The sequence below is a fragment of the Ornithodoros turicata genome, chromosome 3, assembly GCF_037126465.1.
Source record: "Ornithodoros turicata isolate Travis chromosome 3, ASM3712646v1, whole genome shotgun sequence".
Taxonomy (NCBI): Eukaryota; Metazoa; Arthropoda; class Arachnida; order Ixodida; family Argasidae; genus Ornithodoros; species Ornithodoros turicata.
The window spans coordinates 68,359,530-68,379,462 of record NC_088203.1 but is presented as its reverse complement, the minus strand read 5'-3'; the positions used below and the strand labels follow the sequence as shown (position 1 = coordinate 68,379,462).

The window sequence follows — 19,933 nt, the reverse complement described above, 5'->3', positions numbered from 1 at the left end:
GAACAGGATGATAGTTTCAAGGAGTGATTGACTTTCGCTACGCGAGAAGGAATTAGGTTTTGGAGTAGAGCTAGCTTAAGCAGAAAGGTTATTCAATTATTCTGCTCGGGTTATTTTTAGCAATTCGAAAAAAGAAGAAGAAAAAAGAAAACAGGACTTCGCCTCGTTTACAGCGTTTCCTCCTTCCTGTACTGGGAGGCAGCTCTCCGATACTAGTGGAATTTTAGGGCAACACTGTGCAAGAATGACGAAACAAGGATTCCCATTATATTCAACACTGTGGAAATTTGGCTACTCTGAAAAGATGCCTTTTTATAGCACAATCGTCCTAGATCTCTGCCGTACCAGGGAAAAGGGAATACGAATGTATTTTCTTGACTGGCATATGCTTGTACATAAGCTCCAGTACCTTGTTTTTGAATAAGGGCCAATTACATTCCGCGGAAGGAGCAGCAAAATTAATTGACAGTCAGGTAACACAAACCAAAAAACCGATAAACGGGCTTCGCGACGTTTCGGAACCGACTTTCCTTCTCCTTGAAGGGTGATTTAAGTGTGCAGGAGCAGCATCCTTTATACCGTAGGTGACATATTCGGGACCACTTGGGAGTGTTGCTTGAAGGTGACATGTCGAAGGCCACTGTCATAAGCAGCAGGTAAGGTCCCTAAGGATCGGTTGAGATATCCCGGTGTCAGCTGGATATGCTAGGATTCTAAGAGTAGCTTTTTTGTCAGATTAGTCTCTATAGGTGAATGACATTGGCATTTTCGAAGTCGCTCACATGATCGCCGGCGTCACAATGTTGGGCAATAGCGGTTCGTTCTATATCGAAATTACGCGCGTCATTCTTGCGTTGTTGATGTCGTTCTTGCAAGTTTTTGTTTCGCCATTGTAAGCAGCGTTGCACATAGAGCACGGGATTTTGTACACGGCCCCTTGGGCTTTTCTTTTGAGGAGTCGGACCTTCAGGCGAGGAATGTGGTGGTCGATCGTAGAGACGGGTCTGTGGCAGGGGTTAGCATATTGATAATAGTATTACTGTAATGCATTTCGTATTATTATTATGTATTATGTTAAACATTTTCAAAAAGTATTTGTACTAGTATTATAATACGTCGAAATATGTATTACCCGTATTACATGGATACTTGTTAAGACAGTAATACTTTTCCGCCTACCCAGTGGCCACTGGCCATAGCCCCTGTATGACTCAGCCATAGTACGCAGTGATGACAACGGCCCATGCTCTGGTCCCTGTCATTGCATCCTCGCATATCCCCCTCTGTCTTTTCGCAATCTGGCACGCTAGTTGACTGGGAGATAAGTATCTCGTCAGGAGGTTATTACGTGTGACATACGTAAACCCTGCATCATTATTTATCTGGGGGATATTCGATGTACACTGCTGGCTCAGTGCCTATGTTGTGTGTCACTGCTCATTCAGGACCGTTTCTCTGTTCCAAACTGGTCTATGCTTCCGTGGATGTAGAACCAACTTTCTACATGCACTCTTTAAAAAAAAAAGTAGGATTTTGTACCTCTGCGGGTAGAACTGCATTGCTCCCACTATTGTACCCATCCGAGTAGAACTGTACAAGTAGAAATGTTTCTACTCGAGGAGGTACAAATGCTAGTAGAACAGTTGTACTCAGAAGGTCGCTCATTTATACTCGTTTGGGTGTAAATGTCCTGCTTTGAAGGCAGGACAGCTGTACTTCTCTGGTCCAACAGATATACGCGGAATTGTAGAAATGTTGTATGAAGAAGGTACAACAGTCGTACTGCCTTGGTCGGACATTTGTACGGTTGACGTTGAACATAGGTAGAGTAGACAAGCGAGCAGGTTTGTACGATTGAACGGAACCATCTCCTTGAGTCTGAGGAGCAACGAAACAACGGAGGAAACTAGACAGGACAAGAACCGACAACGACGACTCAAAACCAGCAAATGAGCACTTTATTCAACATAAAGAGAGTGGAAGAAGCGATAAGGAGAAAGAGGGAGGCTAGCCATGTCTCACAGGGTAAAGTAGGGCGAGTAGTTCACTGGGGACTAGAACGGATGGTTGGCTAACGCGCAAACGTGTGGTGGCAATTTGGGAAGCTTCCAGCAAGAGTCGTCGCAACTGGTTGTTGCAGTAAAAAATGCTCTTCGTGTTTTTAAAAGTTGGGTGGCAGCCCGCACACGACTTTAAGTCCGCACAGAGTTCCGAAGTGTTTAAATTTGCTTTAACATTGTTTGCATGTTCCCTAATCCTGTCGTTGAGACACCGACCTGTCTGACGTATATAGGCGCGTTCACACGTTAGTGGAATGCTGTATACACACGACTTCTTACAATAGACAAATTTTGTAGTGTGGTTCGTGGTACAATTTGGGTCTCAGAATTTGGGTAACGGAGGTGGAAAAAGACAGCTTATGTTGGACAGAAAAAACGACACGATTTTCGCAAGCGCGTGCGAAATCCCATGAAAGAACGGGAGCATGATCGGGTGCTTGTTCCTAGGTTGTTCCGGTCTTGCTTTCTGGCGACAAAACAGACTGTATAAGTGCCCTTGGATACTGTCTAGCTGGGAGCCAGATTGGACGAGCCGCGATATTTGGCGCGACAAGGCAGAAGGGATCTTATGGATGCACGATTTCCTCATGGCTACGGTTAAAACATTTTTCACTATGCCATTCTTTACCGACTTAGGGTTACAGAGCTATATTTAGGAAGCAGGGGTTTGGGGTTTTCTCTGCTATGTTCCCAGTACAGGGATGGGCTAGTTCAAAAGGTAATGTCGAGAAATCTTAGCGCACCTTGGGTGGAATGTTCCGCAGTGAAATGGAGTTCTGGGCAAGATTGTTGTGTGTAGGGGAGCAGTCTCTCTGAAACGGAAGAATCAGATGCAAAGAGAATGATATCGTCGACGTAACGACGGATGATGGTAGTGCCGGGGCAAGAAGCAGTAAACGTGGTTAAAGCATCGTCTAACGCCGAGAGGTAAATTTCGCTAAGCTTCGGGGCTTCGGGGCAGAGCCGATACGTACCCCTTTGGCCTGGGTGAACAAACTGCCGTTAAAGTTAAGAACAGTCGACGGGAGATAGAGGGAAACAAGTTCTAAAATGAGTCATATTGGAGCATCCTGACCTTGGATGACACAAGCACGGAACGGAACTGCATTGTGGCGCTGAACTGCCTGAGCTATGGGCGTTCAGTAAGCACGTAGCCACGGGCGCCGCGTATGGGGGGCGTCGCCCTCACCCCCTGGCGCAGAAATTATTGCAGCGGGAAGGCATTTTGGTGTCAAAATCGACGACTCCCCCCCCCCCCCACACACACACACCCACACCCACACTCCGGAAAAGAATCCTGTCGGCACCAGTGCTCGTAGGTCTGACTTCTCGTCACCATAGACTTCGGCCACCAGCTGGGCCGCGCTTGTGCTATCTAATCGATATGCATATTGACAGTATGTACTGTTGTGAAAAGCAATAACAACAATCTGGAGCAACGTATGAAAAATGTGTGTTGGACAGTTGCACACTATTCCACGCAAAACTAGAATTTAAAAAGGCGGCAAGTGGGGAAACCCCCCAACGGAATCAATTGACCTGACAGTATGCAGCGTGCAAGAGTATATTTAAGGGTGGACGACCCCCCCCCCCCCATGCACCCATGTAAAAACCTATTCTTTGACGATACCGTACCGCACAACACAAAGTTTCTTGAACACCGAAGGGTATATACGAGTTACATAAAAAACATACCACAGGGCCAATGAATGCTTCACTCCTCGCTGTAACAAGCGATTGCAGGCACAAAATAACATGTCAAGCAGCAAGCCTGTAACATATAATTCACGCGGTCAAGTTAAGCTGCGTGAACATTACGCAGAGACTGATAACAGTCATGTGTTGGTATGGATAATACTTATCAAAAGGGTGTCATCACATACTATATACAAAGTGATAAAAAATTATATTTAAAGGGAGCAATAAAAGAAAAACGAGTGCTACGTTTCTGCTACTTCAATTACAAGAAGGTTCTACGTCAAAGGTAGCACCTCTTTGTAACTCAAGTAGCAGAAAAGTAGCACTCGTTTTTCTTCGATCGCTCTCTTTCGATAAATTTTTTTATCACTTTGGGTGTAACAGCCTGTATATACAGAAAATGTATTTACATGTGAATTTAGAACGGCGTATTTACTATTTACCTATTTATTGGTCAACTGGCATAGCACTTACTTTCCGAGGTATCCATCTTGTCAAAATTTTCGAAAAACGGTCTCATGTGTCTTTTCCTTCGCGCTTGCATGAGCACCCGTTCCTTGACTGCGTGGAGGCTGTCATAAACTGCTGTGACGACGTTCACTCCTGTGAGCCACTCGAACGCCATCATTATGGAGCGGTGTAAACAGAGTGGTTAAGTGGTGTATGTAAGAAAGTGATGTAAACAAAATGCATTGACCCGTATACACATGGCAGTGCCACACACATCTTGTCCGATGCCAAGCAAGCCAAGCTCATTGTTGTAATTGTAACACGCGTGCGCTGGACCAAGATTAACGTACATGATGAGCATCCTTCAGGGCTGGATACCTCCGAAAGATCTCGTCCACTGGAGGGTTCTCAGCAACCCATTGATGACGGCTCTTTGATGTTCTCCTTATGTTGTCCTGTACTATTAGCGCACACGGATCCCTCTTCGCCATTTCCCTTACCATGATGGTGAGGTGACCTTGGGTGGTCCCCTCGTCCTCTGCGTCGTTGGAGTTGGCTGTCAATGTCTGTGATTGAAAGCAATTCTCAATGTTAATGTCAGAGCACATGCCCAACCGGCGCAACTGACCCCGCTACCCGTGACGGTGGCATTGTAGACTGTTATAGAACAGTGAATTCTCCCTCTAAGCCCCTGTACACTCGCTTGGATGCAGGCGGACAAGCTGGCGGTTCCCGATGTGTCCTCTTTTCCCCTGCTGCGGGCATACTGCCGCTGAGCAACCTCAATGTTTGCCTCTCATATTTTCCTTTTGATATAATGGCTGCCTTCCATGACCCCCTTCAAAAATAAGGGTGCAGTGCGAATTAACAACATGATTCGTCATATATGGATATAGGAATCGATACGTCAACCAAGAGCAGCGACAGGGATGACTTAAATGCGGCAGACCCAGTGTGTCTCCCAATGCCGGAAATCTTTTGACTAATTTCCGTGATACGACTTCATAAAGCCTGCTTCCTGCAACACTAATTTAAGAACGAGAATCCTGCATAGTTTGTAGGTTCCCCACGTCCCACAGAAATTGTGGAAAACATACCCATCATATGTGCAGATATCCTTGTAAAGGTGTGCTACAAGCCTTGTTCTCTGGGCAAAGTGTCTGTGTGCCCCTGTCTGTAAGCTGCGGCGGCTTCTTGGGGGTCTCTCGGCAAACTAGGAAATACATAGTCTTCCGCGGACGATCGTGCACCCACTGTGCACATGTCAGCCTCCTGCTCAGCAAGTACATCATGGATTCTACAAAAAAAAAAATCATTCCGTGTCATGTGTGTCCAAACAGCACGAACTGAATGCTCGTAGCAAACACGACACGCAATCTAAGGGTGCATTTATGCTGCAGCATCGCTGCTGGCACATGGCACATCGCTGTTTGGCGATGACGAAACAAACACATGTATCTCTGTGGGCGCGTTCATGCTGCAGCATCGCTGCTTGCCAAAGATGCACGCCATGATCATCGCCACAACAATGCTGCCAAACATGTTTGAACATGCCCGGGGACTACCTGACTTCTGGCGATGACAGGTCAAACACAGAGCTTTCTGTTGGTGCATTTACCCTGCAGCCTGGCTGCTCGCTTATCCTCGCCGCTGCTTGCCGCTCTGCTCGCTGCACCTAGGAATGTAAACATGTTTGTCTTCCTGGTATCATTGATGACTGGCGTCTTGAAATCCGACCTGCGATTGGTTGTGATGAAGTCGGTTTCCTCCTTCCCACTTTTCCTCGTTTCCATTCTTCCCCAGTTTTCACCGCTTTCTATGTTTATCTGTCACCGATAACAATTGACCCTTCGCGTGGCACCGCTATGGGCGAAAATATGAAAGATGTGCTAATATCGGCTGTGTTTGAACGAACAGCTATTTGGAACCAACGCCATGCTGACCATCACAACAGGTTCAAGCTCGATAAGCTTTGGACTGAGGTTGCGGAGAAATGTGGAAGAAGTACGTATTTTAATAATACCAAGAAGCATGTCAAAAAAAGGGGCACAGGAATGAGGTCACATTGTCTCACAACAGAATTTTTCGTTCAGTTCGTCACGGGTCAGGCTTCACAGATCGTTAAAAAAGTTCTTGAAGTGATTGCGCACTTCAACGGCTTCGGCAGAAGCACCATGATTCCTTCCTCCCGTTGGGGCCCTGGAAAGTACGTCCCCGGCATGGTGAAGATCCACGTTTTCCTTGTCAATAACGACGTTATGCAGGACACAGGCTGCCTTAACTGCCCACTCCGCTATGCCCACATTCGTCTCAATTGACTTTCGTAGTATTCTCCACTTTCCAGCGGCAATGCCAAAAGCACATTCAATGGTCTTCCTTGCTCTAGAAAGGGCTACGTTGAACTTCTCTTTTGCTGGGTCAAGGGTTCTTCTTGCGTGCGGCTTCATCAGATGCTTGAGCAATGGGTAGGCTTCGTCACCGATGAATACAAAGGGTGCCGCTACGTTGCTATCCGGGAGGCCTCTGTCTTCGGGGATGCCAAGTGTACCCTTTGTAATCCTGTCGTACAACGCTGAGGTCCTAAAAATGCCTCCATCGCTTTCCTTCCCGTAAGATCCGACCTCAATGAAAATGAATCTGTACTCTGCGTCGCTGACGGCTTGCAGGACTATCGAGAAATAGCTCTTGTAGTTGAAAAACATAGTTCCGGACCATTTTGGAGATAGTATCCGGATGTGTTTGCCGTCTATGGCTCCGGCACAATTTGGGAATCCCCACTTCCGGTAAAAGTTGTGAGCAATTTCTCTGAAGCCTTCCGCGGTTGGTGGCTTCATATGCAGTGGCTATAAGACTTTCCACAGCAGTGGTAACATCTGTTTGACGATATCCGAAACTGTTGTATGCCCGAGTCGAAATTCTGCTGCCAGACTTGCATAGGAGTTTCCGGTTGCTAAAAACCTGAAAAGGAAAAGAACTGGTAGAAAGCTACTCAGAGTCACACCAAAAACGTTCCTTTCTGTCATTTTTTCAGCAATAGCCGAAGCTAAAGGCAAATGGAAGACGTTGCGCCAGCAGTTCAAGGACAAGTACCAATCTCTGCCAAAGCCGTCATCGGGAGACCCAGCCCCCGAGGACGCTGTACAGTGGCAGTACTTTCGGTCTCTACTTTTCTTGCGTGACATTTTTGAGCCAAGGGGAAAAAGTGGAAACCTTAGCTTCACCGATCCAGCGCAAGGGGATACTGAAGCGCGTGATGAAAACCTCGACAGTGACCAAGAGGCTGATGCGAGCTCCCGCCCGCTAACACCAACCTCAAGCTGCAGCACCCCGGTGCTCCCTCAGTCTCAACCGACATCGACTGCATGCCCACCGATCCATTCGACTCCCATTCCACAGATGCCGACAAGCTCACTTGGCCACAGGAAGAGGACGCGGCCCACTGATTTAATTGGTAGCGAGCTCGTCGGAATTGAAAAAGAAAAGTTACGATTACGTAAAGAAAAGGAGTCCCAGTCGGCTGCGAGACAGGATGAAGATGTTGCGTTTTTCACATCCCTTCTTCCTCACGTGAGATGTATGACACCCGTAAATAAGATGATATTCAGAATTGACGTTCAACGACTTGTGATGGAACGGGCATACGGATCTGGTTACGGACCAACAGGCACGTACCATACAGACGGAGGGAGAACGGTTCCTGAGGGCCACGGGTTCAGTGATCCTTATCACCCATCGTCGTACTTTGGTAGGGGAGAATATTCAACTCCGCCAGTAACACCTGTGTACTCCAGTCCCCGCTCGGCAACTGTGGTCTCCCGCCAATCCCCATCAAACAGTGGGCCAGCGCCGTCACAAGGGATTGCCTTCTTCGACGGCAGTTGCACTCAACTGTCGCAACCCAGAACGTGGCAGAGCCAAGAGTAATGCCGTAGCTATGCCGTCTCTATTTTGTTCGCAGTAAAAGCTCGTCTGCTGTTTGTAATTCTGCTCTTGTCTTCTGGTTCCGTTGTTGGTCGCAAAGGGTACGCGGGAGGAAAGGATATACATTTACTACAGGAATGAAAGGTCTGCCAGATCCTTAGGCATATGTTGTCTTCACCGCAAAAAAAAAAAAAAAAAAGCTGTAGACGTCATGCAGCAGCTATCTAAATTCCGTTAAAGATACGAGGAAACGAATAAAAAGTCAATGGTATCTACGATGCGAACATTTACAAGCCACGGGATATATCCACCTACTCTCCAACGTACTGCTTCAGATTATGACTTTTCCTGTCGCTCAGTATGTATTCCTTTCAAGCTTTAATGAACACAATTGCCGTCAGTAAACGCAAATAAGCAGTACAATAAACAGTAGCATAAATTCATATAAACTAAAATGCATGAAGCAACCTACCTTAATGTAACTACGAGCCGCTCCTCGACAGATATAGGGTTCACGACGTTTGGAGGGATATTCAGCTGCATTTCCACTTCAGGTGTCATCATGTTCAGTATGTACTCGAATGTGGACAGTGACATCCTGACGTGTTCAGAGAACCTTTCGGGATAGGTCTTCAAGCGCTGAAAATACGTGTGAAAATAGCCTTCTTTAGGGCGTTCTTGATTCAAAGGGTGAACTCCATATCCTCTGGCTTTCCTCCTTGACGCGAACCATAACTTGACCGCAAGAGAGTCCGAACTGTCGCTGTCAGATGAAGAAATCATACTTCCACAGTGAACGCTGCTAGGCGACTGATATAGCGAAAGCGAGCAGCATCTTGAGCAATCTGCAGGGTAAACGCACCCTAGCGGTTATGCGAGCAGCGATGTGCTTGAAGCTGCAGCGAGCAGCGAGCAGCGATGCTGCAGCATAAATGTGCCCTAAGGCACGGCCGTCAAACGGGCGAAAGCAAGCTCCCCGCTTTTCCGCTGCGTGGCAGGATCCTGTCTCGTACAGTGAACAACGCGCTGGTAGCCACGTGTTTACTATGACATGATACATTCTAGAAGTAAATCCCGCTCTGCTCGCTGTTTCCCAAGCATTTGAATCGGTGGCAAATGCAATCTCTCAAAGTAGCAAGCCCCCCCCCCCCCCCCCCCCCCACAATAATGAAGAATTCGGAATGAAACCAGATTTTCAGGCATTGTTTTTACCCTTGATCGATGTAGTGCTGCTCCTGTCGACGTTGGGAAATACATTCACATTCGAGCAGTCCTTGTGACTCATGAACCTCAACAAGTAATTATAGCGATCTGGTCTGAACATAAGTTACACTGTAAGTTATACGATAATAGAGAAGTAATAGTGGAGACAAGTGCAGGGAATGGCATCATCTTAATTATTACACTAAGTTTATCGGCTTGCAACATAGCCGCAGCCTCTCCGGATACCATGCGCGAAAAACTATACGGAGCACAGAGAGGCGCAGAGAAAAAAGGGGGGTAAATAGAGATGGGGTAGTTATGTACGAGGGTCATTGTGTGAAAAATTTTAATTATTTCTCTTTCCCAGATTTTTTCTTTTTCACGTTGAAAATGCAAGCAAATCAACAATACAGTGTGTAAACCGACAAATTCAGTGGTCCTGAACGTTGGAATAATCGTTCGTGAAGAACTATGTACGAAGAACTTGAAACGCCTTTCAAATTTTCAGTGTCTCATTTGGATAAGACGCTCATTTTTTTCGGTCGGTGTGTCGAGTGAAGTTTTTCATTGACGAATTGTATATGCGAATGCCGAATAACTATACCGCTCAGCTGTTTACGCTAAGGTACTTTGCTATAATTGTGGTCCTTTCGAGGGGTTTCATTACCCCACCCATAGGTGGGCATCTCTCTGCGGCCTCACTCATCCTCACCTCACGAAGCACAGACTTTATTGGCCTCACTCATCTTCACCAAATTTTCCTCACCAGTAACTAAACATCAGTCGCCCTCACCCTCACATTCCATTTTAAATTTTGCCCGCACCAACCTCACCCCAGGACATGAGGATCCCAAGAGGCCTCACCATCCTCATCCTCACATGCCTTCACCACATGAGGCTATTCACAACCCTTATGGCCTTATGTATCTTCACCTCATGAGGGTCCTCATCCTCGCGTGCCCTCACCTCATGAGGGCCCTCATGTCCTCACAGTGCCTCGCGTACTTTCGCCTAATGATGACCCACATGGCCTCACGAGTCCTCATCCTCACGTGCCCTCACCTCATGAGGGCCCTCATGGCCTCACGACGCCACATATTTACGAACCCTCGCCCCGTGAATACCCTCATGGCCTGACGTGTCTTCAAGTCACTAGGAGGTACATGAGCCTCAAAAGAACTTTCTGTTATGCTGACATGAGGCGTCGGCGTGAACTACGCGCCTGTAGTTGGTACTAATGGTACTGCACGGCATTAAACTGTTTATAGGGTTTCGTGCTGTGCTTGGATAAGTGTGGTAACAGTTGGCACTGCCACAGTGAGGTTCAACGTTAGCGTTTTGCATCAGCAAAGAGAAGCCCGAACCCATAACCTCATCCGTGAGGCTCCTCACGTAATACGTTGTACCCTCACGTATTGATTGCCTCACGACGACTGGCCTCATGAGGGCCCTCACGGTGGGCCTTATGAGGGACAATGCCTCACGACTGTCCCCGTGAGGAACATTCAGCGTGGTCTGGCATCGCTCACCATCACCTCATCGTCGTTAGGTGGGGGTGAGGCGTCTTCATGAGGGTCCTCATGAGTGAGGACGCCCAGCTATGCCCCCACCACCCGGCCGAGGACGCCAACAACTTGGCGGCAGGGTACAAGTTGCTTAGACACGCTGTCTTCCGCGAGGGACGTTAAACACGGGGTGCCGTGTGATGAGCTTTCATCGCACGTTGAAGAACCCTCAGGTGGGCAACAGGAATCCACAGACCGACCGCTGTAGCGTCGCTCATGATCTCAGTTGTCTCGCGACGTAAACACCCAATTATTAATTAATTATTACCATTACCCCTACCCCCTGAATTTTTCCAAACCACCCCCTGTAATTCATGAGATTTCCTGATACAGCTTGCCCAACAATCCATACACCCATAGGTATGTATCCATAAAGGGATACCCCCTTATGATTCGCTCCACTCGAAATGACACAGACATCTTATCACGCCGGGTATACCGCATCTTGGCTTCTATGCGCATTGATGATAGTGCCAGCGCAACAACAATGACAAAGAAGAAATTGTCGTTGCTCTTCGGTGCTGATACGAGTTGCGCAACGGACTAAAAGCTGATACCTGCCGTTTGAATTCAGCATTAGAGATTCGCGACGATATCGTAAGGAAAAAAAATGCCAAGATACGGGGCACAAAAGTGAACTTGCCCGGCAAATCGCCGGCAGTCCAAACATTTACACGGCAGCAGACACCTACGAGCACTGGTGCTAAAGTCTGAGGAAAAGACATCATAGATGAAAATACATAACCGTTACGAAGCCGTTTGATTTTCACTGTTCATGGTAATCAACCAATTTTTCTCTAAGTGCAGCATGCATAGAGAAGTCCATGATTCGCTTACACCGTCTACCTGCAAGAAATGACCTACAGTCTCCTTCTGAAACATTGCATCACTTGCCAACTTCTTTGATAAAAGTAAAAAGTAACCTTTCAGCAACCCCGATGTTGGAAGGGGCATCCAAGGAATACACCACAAAGAGTCACTGGTGTATTCTGCATAGCGAAGCCATTATCAGCGACTTATACTAGGCCCTTGTACTGGGATTTTCACAGTGGTGACCGCAAAATTTCTAAAAGGCGCCGGCAGAGCCCTTTAAAACAGGCAAAGCCATTTGTATCATCGTGCGAAAAACATATTCGAGATGGCTTATGCTATTGCCCTTCCCACTGGGATTGTAACGGAGGCGACCGCAAAATCCGTAAAAGACCGCAGCAGAGCCCTTTAGAATGGGCGAAACCTCTTTAATCATGGTTCCAAACAGATATTATCAACGGCTTATGATGCTCTTCTACAGGGATTGCAACAGAAGCCACCACAAAATTCGGAAAAGGCAGCAGCAGAGTCCTTTAAAACGTACAAAACCCCTTGTATCATGGTACCAAAGGCATATTCATGACGGCTTATGCTATGCCTTTCTACCGGGATTGCGCAAGAGGGGACCGCAAAATTCGGATACGGCGGCAGCAAGGCTTTTTAAACCGGGCGACACTCCCATGGAGCGAAAGAAATAGTGTTATCAGTGGCTTGTGGAATGCTATTCTGCTGGACTGATAACACAGCCGATCGCTAAATTCGGAAAACGTGGCAGCAGAGCCCTCTTAAACGAGCAAAACCCCTTGTGTCATGCTGCCAAAGACTTATTATCAACAATTTATACTATGCCATTCTACCGAGATCATAACACAGGCGACCGCAAATATCGGAAAAGAATGCAGCATACCCCTTCAAAACGGGCGAGACCCTTCGTATCATGCTGCCAGTGACATGTCATCAATGGCTTGTGCTATGCCCTTCTACTGGGATTGTAACAGAGGCTACTGCAAAATACAAAAATGTAGCAGCAGAGCCCTTTAAAACGGTCGATACCCCTTGTATCATAGCTCCAAAGTCAAATACGTATTCGCAACGGCTTATGGTATTGCCATACTACTGGAATTATAACGGATGCGGCCGCAAACTCTATAAAATGCTGCAGCAGAGCCCTTTCAGACGGACAGACACCACTTTAATCATGGTGGCAGACAATTTACACACATATAAAGACGCCACAGCTTATGTTATGCCCCTCTCCTGTGATTGCAACGGAAACAACCACAAAATTTGGAAAAGGCGGCAGCAGGGCCATTTACAATGGCTCAAATGATTTGTATCATGGTGACAAAAGGATAGCATAGCTGCTTGTACTGGGATTGTAACAGAGCTTACCGCAGCCCTTTAAAACGTGCGAAGCCCCTTTAATCCTGGTGAAAGGGCGTACCTGTTTCCACTGTACATGCAGAAGTCGCGTTTGAAAAAAACTGCTTCCAAAACGACACCCGCGAAGGCAAAAAAAGAAAAAGAAAGAAAATGCTATCAAAATATAAAAAATGTCTTCAGCTGGTTTTACAGAATGTATACATGAAATAGAGATTTCGGAGTTTGAGCCCCGTACCATTTTTCCTTTTTGCACCCTGAGAGGTCGCGTTTTACAAAATCGCTTCCAAAATGGCACTCGAAATGGCCAAATGGCGAATTGAATATAACAATAATATTAAAGATGTCCTAGCTGATTTTGTAGTATGTGTAGGTGAAAGTAAGATAACGGTATTTGAACCCCGTACTTTGTTCCCCTGTTGCACCCTAAGAGGTAACGTTTGACAAAATCGCTTCCAAAACGGCACTCGAAGTGACCAAATGGCGAATGTCGTCAACTTCAGCGCTTAATATCATTGGATATAACAATAATGTTAAGGATGTCCTAAGCTGATTTTGTAATATGTATATGTGAAAGCAAGATCACGGGGTTTGAACCCCGTATCTTGATCCCCTGTTGCACCCTGAGAGGTCACGTTTGACAAAATCGCTTTCAAAACGGCATTCTAAATGGCCAAGTGGCCAATTTCGTCACCTTCGCCGATTAATATAGTTGTATATAACAATAATATTAAAGATGTCCTAAGCTGATTTTGTAATATGTATATGTGAAAGTAAGATAACGGTATTTGAACCCCGTACCTTGTTCCCCTGTTGCACCCTAAGAGCTCACGTTTGACAAAATCGCTTCCAAACCGGCACTCGAAGTGGCCAAATGGCCAATTTCATCACCTTCGGGGCTATACAATAATATTAAAGATGTCCTAAGCTGATTTTGTAATATGTATATGTGAAAGTAAGATCACGGGGTTTGCACCCCGTACCTTGTTCCCCTGTTGCAGGCTGAGAGGTCACGCTGACAAAATCGCTTCCAAACCGGCACTTGAAACAGCCAAATGGCCAATTTCATCACCTTCGTGGCCTAATATCATTTCATATAACAATAATGCTCAAGTTGTCCCAACCTAATTTTGTAGTATGTATATGTGAAATTAAGATAACGGGGTTTGAATCCCGTACCTTGTTCCCCTGTTGCACCCTGAGAGGTCGCGCTTGACAAAATCGCTTCCAAAACGGCACTCGAAATGGCCAAATGGCCAATTTCATCACCTTCGGGGCTTAATATCATTGGATATAACAATAATATTAAAGATGTCCTAAGCTGATTTTGTAATATGTATATGTGAAAGTAAGATAACGGTATTTGAACCCCGTACCTTGTTCCCCTGTTGCACCCTAAGAGCTCACGTTTGACAAAATCGCTTCCAAACCGGCACTCGAAGTGGCCAAATGGCCAATTTCATCACATTCGGGGCTTAATATCATTGGATATAACAATAATATTAAAGATGTCCTAAGCTGATTTTGTAATATGTATATGTGAAAGTAAGATAACGGTATTTGAACCCCGTATCTTGCTCCCCTGTTGCACCCTGAGAGGTCACGTTTGACAAAATCGCTTCCAAACCGGCACTCGAAGTGGCCAAGTGGCCAATTTCATCACAGTGGGGGTTTAATATCATTGGATATCAGAATATTAAGGATGTCCTAAGCTGATTTTGTAATATGTATATGTGAAAGTAAGATCACGGGGTTTGAACCCCGTATCTTGCTCCCCTGTTGCACCCTGAGACCTCTTTGACCTCTTAATAATAATTATTATATATATCTTAATAATAATTTTCTTTTCGTATATTAATTTCACAATCGCCCACAATAGTTAGGTTAGCTTTTTACTTACATACATATATGTATTTTAATTTCGTGGTCGCCCGCACCAGTTAACGTTTCAGCCTGGGGTGAAGCCTCTGTTAGTTTTCAAGTTTACGCTTGTTGAAGGCAGCGCTGACTGCCGAAACGTCGACCCCTAACTGTAACTATAGCTTCCTGCAGTTGGCAACACGACTGTAAATGTATTTCTAGTAATTTCCATCTAATTTGTTTAATGTAATAAAAGTAGCAATATTTTTTTAATCCTTATACGGCTTCCCAAGTCTCTTCATTACTTGTAGTCTATGCCTTTTTCGCGTTCATCTGTACTAAGTTATCTATATACAGGGAGTTTGCTCTAACGTGTCCAGAAATTATATTTAAAGTGAGCGATAAAAGAAAAGCATGTGGTACTTTTCTGCTACTTAAGTAAGAAACAGGTACTGCTTCATTAGTAGCACCTGCTTCTTAGTCAAGTAGCTGAAAAGTAGCGCACGTTTCTCCTTTATCGCTCGCTTTAAATAAAATTTTGGACATTTTAGAGCAAACACCCTGTATATATTACGAACATAGCCCGATTAAAAAGAAAACCACACGAGTTTTGAGCAATGTGCGGCATACACCCCTTTTGCACTGATATGAGTGTTCAAAAATTTAGCATGGTGCGTAACATAAGTGTGATAGCGGTGTATTGGCACATTACACCCCTTTTACACCACACTGGCGCTTAGTGGAGTATAAGTATAAGAGTATAAGTGTAATGCGGGTTTGTCCCCATAGTACACCCTTTTCACACCGGGAAGGGCGTAAAAAAATTTGCTGTGCAGTGGCGTTACCGCTTGAGACAAGTTGACTCTCCCTAATGCTGTCGCTGCGGTGCTGTAGAAGATCTACAGCACGTTCTTCTTCATTGCCCACACTACCAACCTTCCCGAACCGTACTCTACGGATCCCTTAACGAGCTGGACTCTCGCCCCCTCTCTCTCTCATAAAATTGCTTGGTCCCTGGCCGAATCGAGCCCAACGCTCTGCGCTCAAAGCTGTTTTGACCTTTCTGGAAACAATCGGATTCTTATTTTGAAAGGGCTCATTCTTTCATTTCCCCCATCACTGCCAGCAATGGGTTACAGCCCTGGCGATGAAACTCCCCATTCATCATCTTGGAATAAAGTTGTTGTTGTATTTGGACCACGTATACATCTATAAGCTTATCAGTGTCGCTCGCTTGCAGGCTTTTGCGAGCATGCTCGTCGGCCACCTTCATTAATAGTACGCGGTGGTGGCGTGCTACTTCCGAGCGCTCTGCCTGCGTGTCAGGCGGCACGTTGCTCGGGGGAATCGTGCGTCCTGAGCCGACTTCACAGGGATCTGTGCCGACATTTATCTTATAGCGTCTGAGGAAAACGCAGGGAAACACCCGGACAGAGGAACCGGTGCCCACATTCGAGCCCGGGTCACGTCCCAGTCTCGGCGTGGAATGCCATCACCGTAGCCACTAATCCACGTAGTCCATAGTGCGCGTCCACGATCCCATCGAGTCCTCGTTATCGTGCGGCTTTGCCCAATGTGGCGAGGTCTTAAGAAATCTACGAAGCAGCATTCGTTGAAGATAGCTTGCTTTTTGGTTGCTTGTCTCCGTACCCGCTTTACGCTGGTGCTGATGGCGAACTCTGGCTTCGTTGAGATCACCGATGCGACCAGATGAAATAATAATTTACGTGAGATTTCACTGACATTTTTTTACGACACTTTAGCTGACTGTAATGTCTTCACAGGGCAAATTGGACTTTTGTCTGCTTAGCAGGATTCGAAATGGTCAAGAATTATCATCATCGAGCAAAGAGGAAGTAAAAGAAGAGCAGCTCTTGCACGTCTTCCGTCAATGCCTTCGCTCGCTGTTCCTTCGACATAAAGGATTATCGTTACTGGACTCGTGCAGAATTTCTGTCGTGCGTCACTCATGAAAGTATTCCTTCGAGCTTCGATCGTATTGTACTCTTTGTGCTCAACCGCTGCTATGGGATATAAACCGCAGCTCTACAGCCACAGTGAGTATAAGCAAACTGGGTATAAGTGCGTTGTGTTGGTTGTGGTTCTTGTCGCGGTCGATTCCGAAACTATAGTGCCGTTTTACTCTGCGATCATCACTGACAATAACGCCGAAAGTCCGACGCGAATGGGTTCTTGTGCAAATTTATGTAACGCATGCAGAAGTACACGACGGATATTGAGACTCTTCCGGAATTCCCTCTCTGGAAATCGAAAAAAAAAACGTAATTCGGACAAGGCCAATCAGTGAGCGCTGTTTGTGGCGGACAAGTCCGATCCTGGAGCAGCTGGAGGGGCCTTCGTAGCCTTGGCAACCGACCGGCATGCGGGAGGGACGTCGTCTGCTGCTCGTGGAGAGCCTGTGATCGGTTTGTGGAATGTCGTTTGTCCTAAAGCGTCGGACGTAGCGCGACGCTTTCGTAGCGGACGTAGCGTCGAACAGCCACGAGCATAACACCGTGTTCCCGCAACATGATCGCGTCAGAACTCAAGGTCTATTCCCACATACAGCGACTTGCTTCTGAGCGCTTACAAGCAGCGCTTGAAACGCAGCGCTGTTTTCCGCTGCCGTGTTCTCACCTGCAGCGCCCATTGGGCCAGGTCACGCGCCGTCTAGTTGCTGGGGACGTGACATTGCGGAGTTTTCGGCTATGCTGCAATGTTTGCGCGCGGATTGAGCGGTGGCAGCATAGATCCCGTGTCCGTCACGCACTGGCAAATAAACGTTTTGTTGTTACTTGTGCTATGGCAGAGGCGTGTTGCGCCCATGCGCTTCTGGGTTCGTGAAATCTTCCACTTTCGAGATGAAGATGGCTTCGGGGGCGCCCTGATCCCAAGACTGCGTGGCAGAGACACGCAGTATTTTCGAGAGTACGTAATATTTCTTAATAATAAGATGCTTTAACCCACTCCCTTCGGAGCTTTATTATATCGCAACTGTTACAAACGAGTGATGAGCTATTTCCTCTGCATAACAACATATTTGCTATGGTTGGATTTGTCGTATTTACCACCTGGCTCCCCAGTGAGTGGTAATGAGCTCTGACTAAACGTGCACTGTGTGCTTACAGATTTCTTCGTGTGACACCGTCTGCATTTGAAAGTTGGTTGGAGCTTGTGAGGCCCTCCATCACAATGAACGACACCCGGTGGAGAAACGCCATTCCTGCCGAAACGCGGCTGGCACTTACATTACGGTACACCTTAACTCGACCTCACATAGCCGACACATCACCTGAGACCACATTTTGTCTAATATGTGCCTATGTTGTGATCACGCAGGTTCTTGACGAGTGGCGACAGTCAAAGAAGCATATCGTTCGGATTTAGGGTAGGCAGGTCCACAGTCAGTGCAGTTATTGCAATGACATGCAATGCACTGTGAAACCATCTTGCACCAATTTATGCCCAGTGCCCATCTACACCCGAAGAATGGCAGGAAGGTCCCCACGACTTTGGGGTAATCTGGAACTTCCAGAACTGTGTTGGAGCCATCGACTGGAAGTACGTTGTGAAGTTGGAAGTTACTTGGACGTTGGAAGTACGTGTGCCCTCCAAACAGTGGCTCCATGCATTACAACTACAAAGGATCCTTCAGCACCGTGAGAAGGATATCCTGACTAGTATCTATGATATAGTTAAACAGTGGAAATGATAGTTAAGAAGCAAGTGAGCTGGTAATACAGATCCATACTGAAAAACCCCACGACTAGGAACACAAAAAGTTGTGTGTTCATCCTGTTTGATTTCTCTGAATTTCTCCATAGTTTTAAATTTATTTATCAACTTATCACTTGATTTCTGTAGCCTCAGGATTTCCACATATGGGTACACAATGCATTAATATGCACAAAACATCTGTGAAATGTACAACAAAAAATGCGAAACACAGTAAAATATGCTTTCGAAACATCAGCTTTGGAACATGCTTCTGCTTTTCTTTTGTGTGTGTGTGTGGCTGCGACATTCTCTGAGGTTTCCAGTCTCATAACGTGAACAAGAAATTACTATACGGTAGGTTCGGTGCAGGAATCTTGTATGATGTTCTATTGCCTGAAGTTCTATAACTTCGTCAGTGGCTTTAGCATTTGCTAGTTTTTCCAAGTGCTGATGCCTGCCTTCACTAAGCTTTTGTTTGAACCTGCAGTTGCTAATGGCCATATGCGATGCACACTATCGTTTTCTGTGCGTGGACATAGGGAAACCTGGCAGCGAGAGAGACGAAGGCGTCTTTTCTAGAAGTGAGATGGGCACACGTTTCGAAAACGAGATGATGAACTTGCCTCCACTGGAGCCCCTGAAGCACGGGCAACAACCTTTGCCGTTTATTTTAGTGGGAGATGAGGCCTTCCCCCTAAAGAAATATATCCTGCAACCTTATCCACGTGTAGATAGATTCGACTACCCGAAGAAGGTCTTTAACTACAGGCTGAGTCATGCTAGAAGAGTTGTTGAAAATGCCTTCAGCATTCCTGGAAACAGGTGGAGAGTATAGAGAAGGCCTTTTAAAGCATCCCTTGAGAACACCAACACGGTAATCGCCTTGTGTTGCACCACACAACTTTTTTAATGAGTGACGGGCAAGCAGGGCATCATATGCACTACCACACCTAATCGACAGAGAAGAGGACATGCACACAGACGGAGAATGGAGGGCTGAGGAACAGGGACTGAACTGTGTGGGGACTTGTTTTGGTTCAAACATACATAGTCAGGAAAGTGCAAAAATGCGACTGGCACATACGGAATATTTTCTGACCTATTGAAATGTGCCGTGGCAGGATAGGATTGTAAATAGGTGAGCTTGAAGGGAGGAACTGCCACCATGTCCCCTTTTCTCCGTCTTCTGACCTAAATATTCCAAACGGCTTCCTGCTAGCCTGTTCATATCCATTGTAGCAAAGCCAAGAACTTGAGGAGTCAGAACAG

The 19,933-nt window shown here is 46.3% G+C and overlaps 2 protein-coding genes across 3 annotated transcripts in view; one reads left to right on the top strand and one right to left on the bottom strand.

Annotated features, from left to right (window-relative positions):
• Positions 1-6,319: 6,319 nt before the first annotated feature.
• Positions 6,320-7,042, bottom strand: LOC135389601 (uncharacterized). The gene has a single exon (XM_064619636.1). It carries the CDS (start codon positions 7,040-7,042, stop codon positions 6,320-6,322), a length of 723 nt encoding a protein of 240 aa, XP_064475706.1.
• A 9,780-nt stretch (positions 7,043-16,822) lies between these two features.
• Positions 16,823-19,933, top strand: part of LOC135388575 (uncharacterized) — a 225,831-nt gene continuing 222,720 nt past the window's right edge. The window contains exons 1-4 of one of the 2 annotated variants that reach the window (XR_010421468.1): positions 16,823-17,004; positions 18,076-18,201; positions 18,287-18,335; positions 18,417-18,919. Coding sequence is in view for 1 of the 2 variants with exons in the window: in XM_064618195.1 (XP_064474265.1) it covers positions 16,917-17,004 (88 nt within the window). In the remaining variant the exon portion in view is untranslated. Of the gene's footprint in view, positions 17,005-18,075; positions 18,202-18,286; positions 18,336-18,416; positions 18,920-19,933 lie in introns of those variants that run through there. The other variant, XM_064618195.1, reaches the window with a different exon arrangement.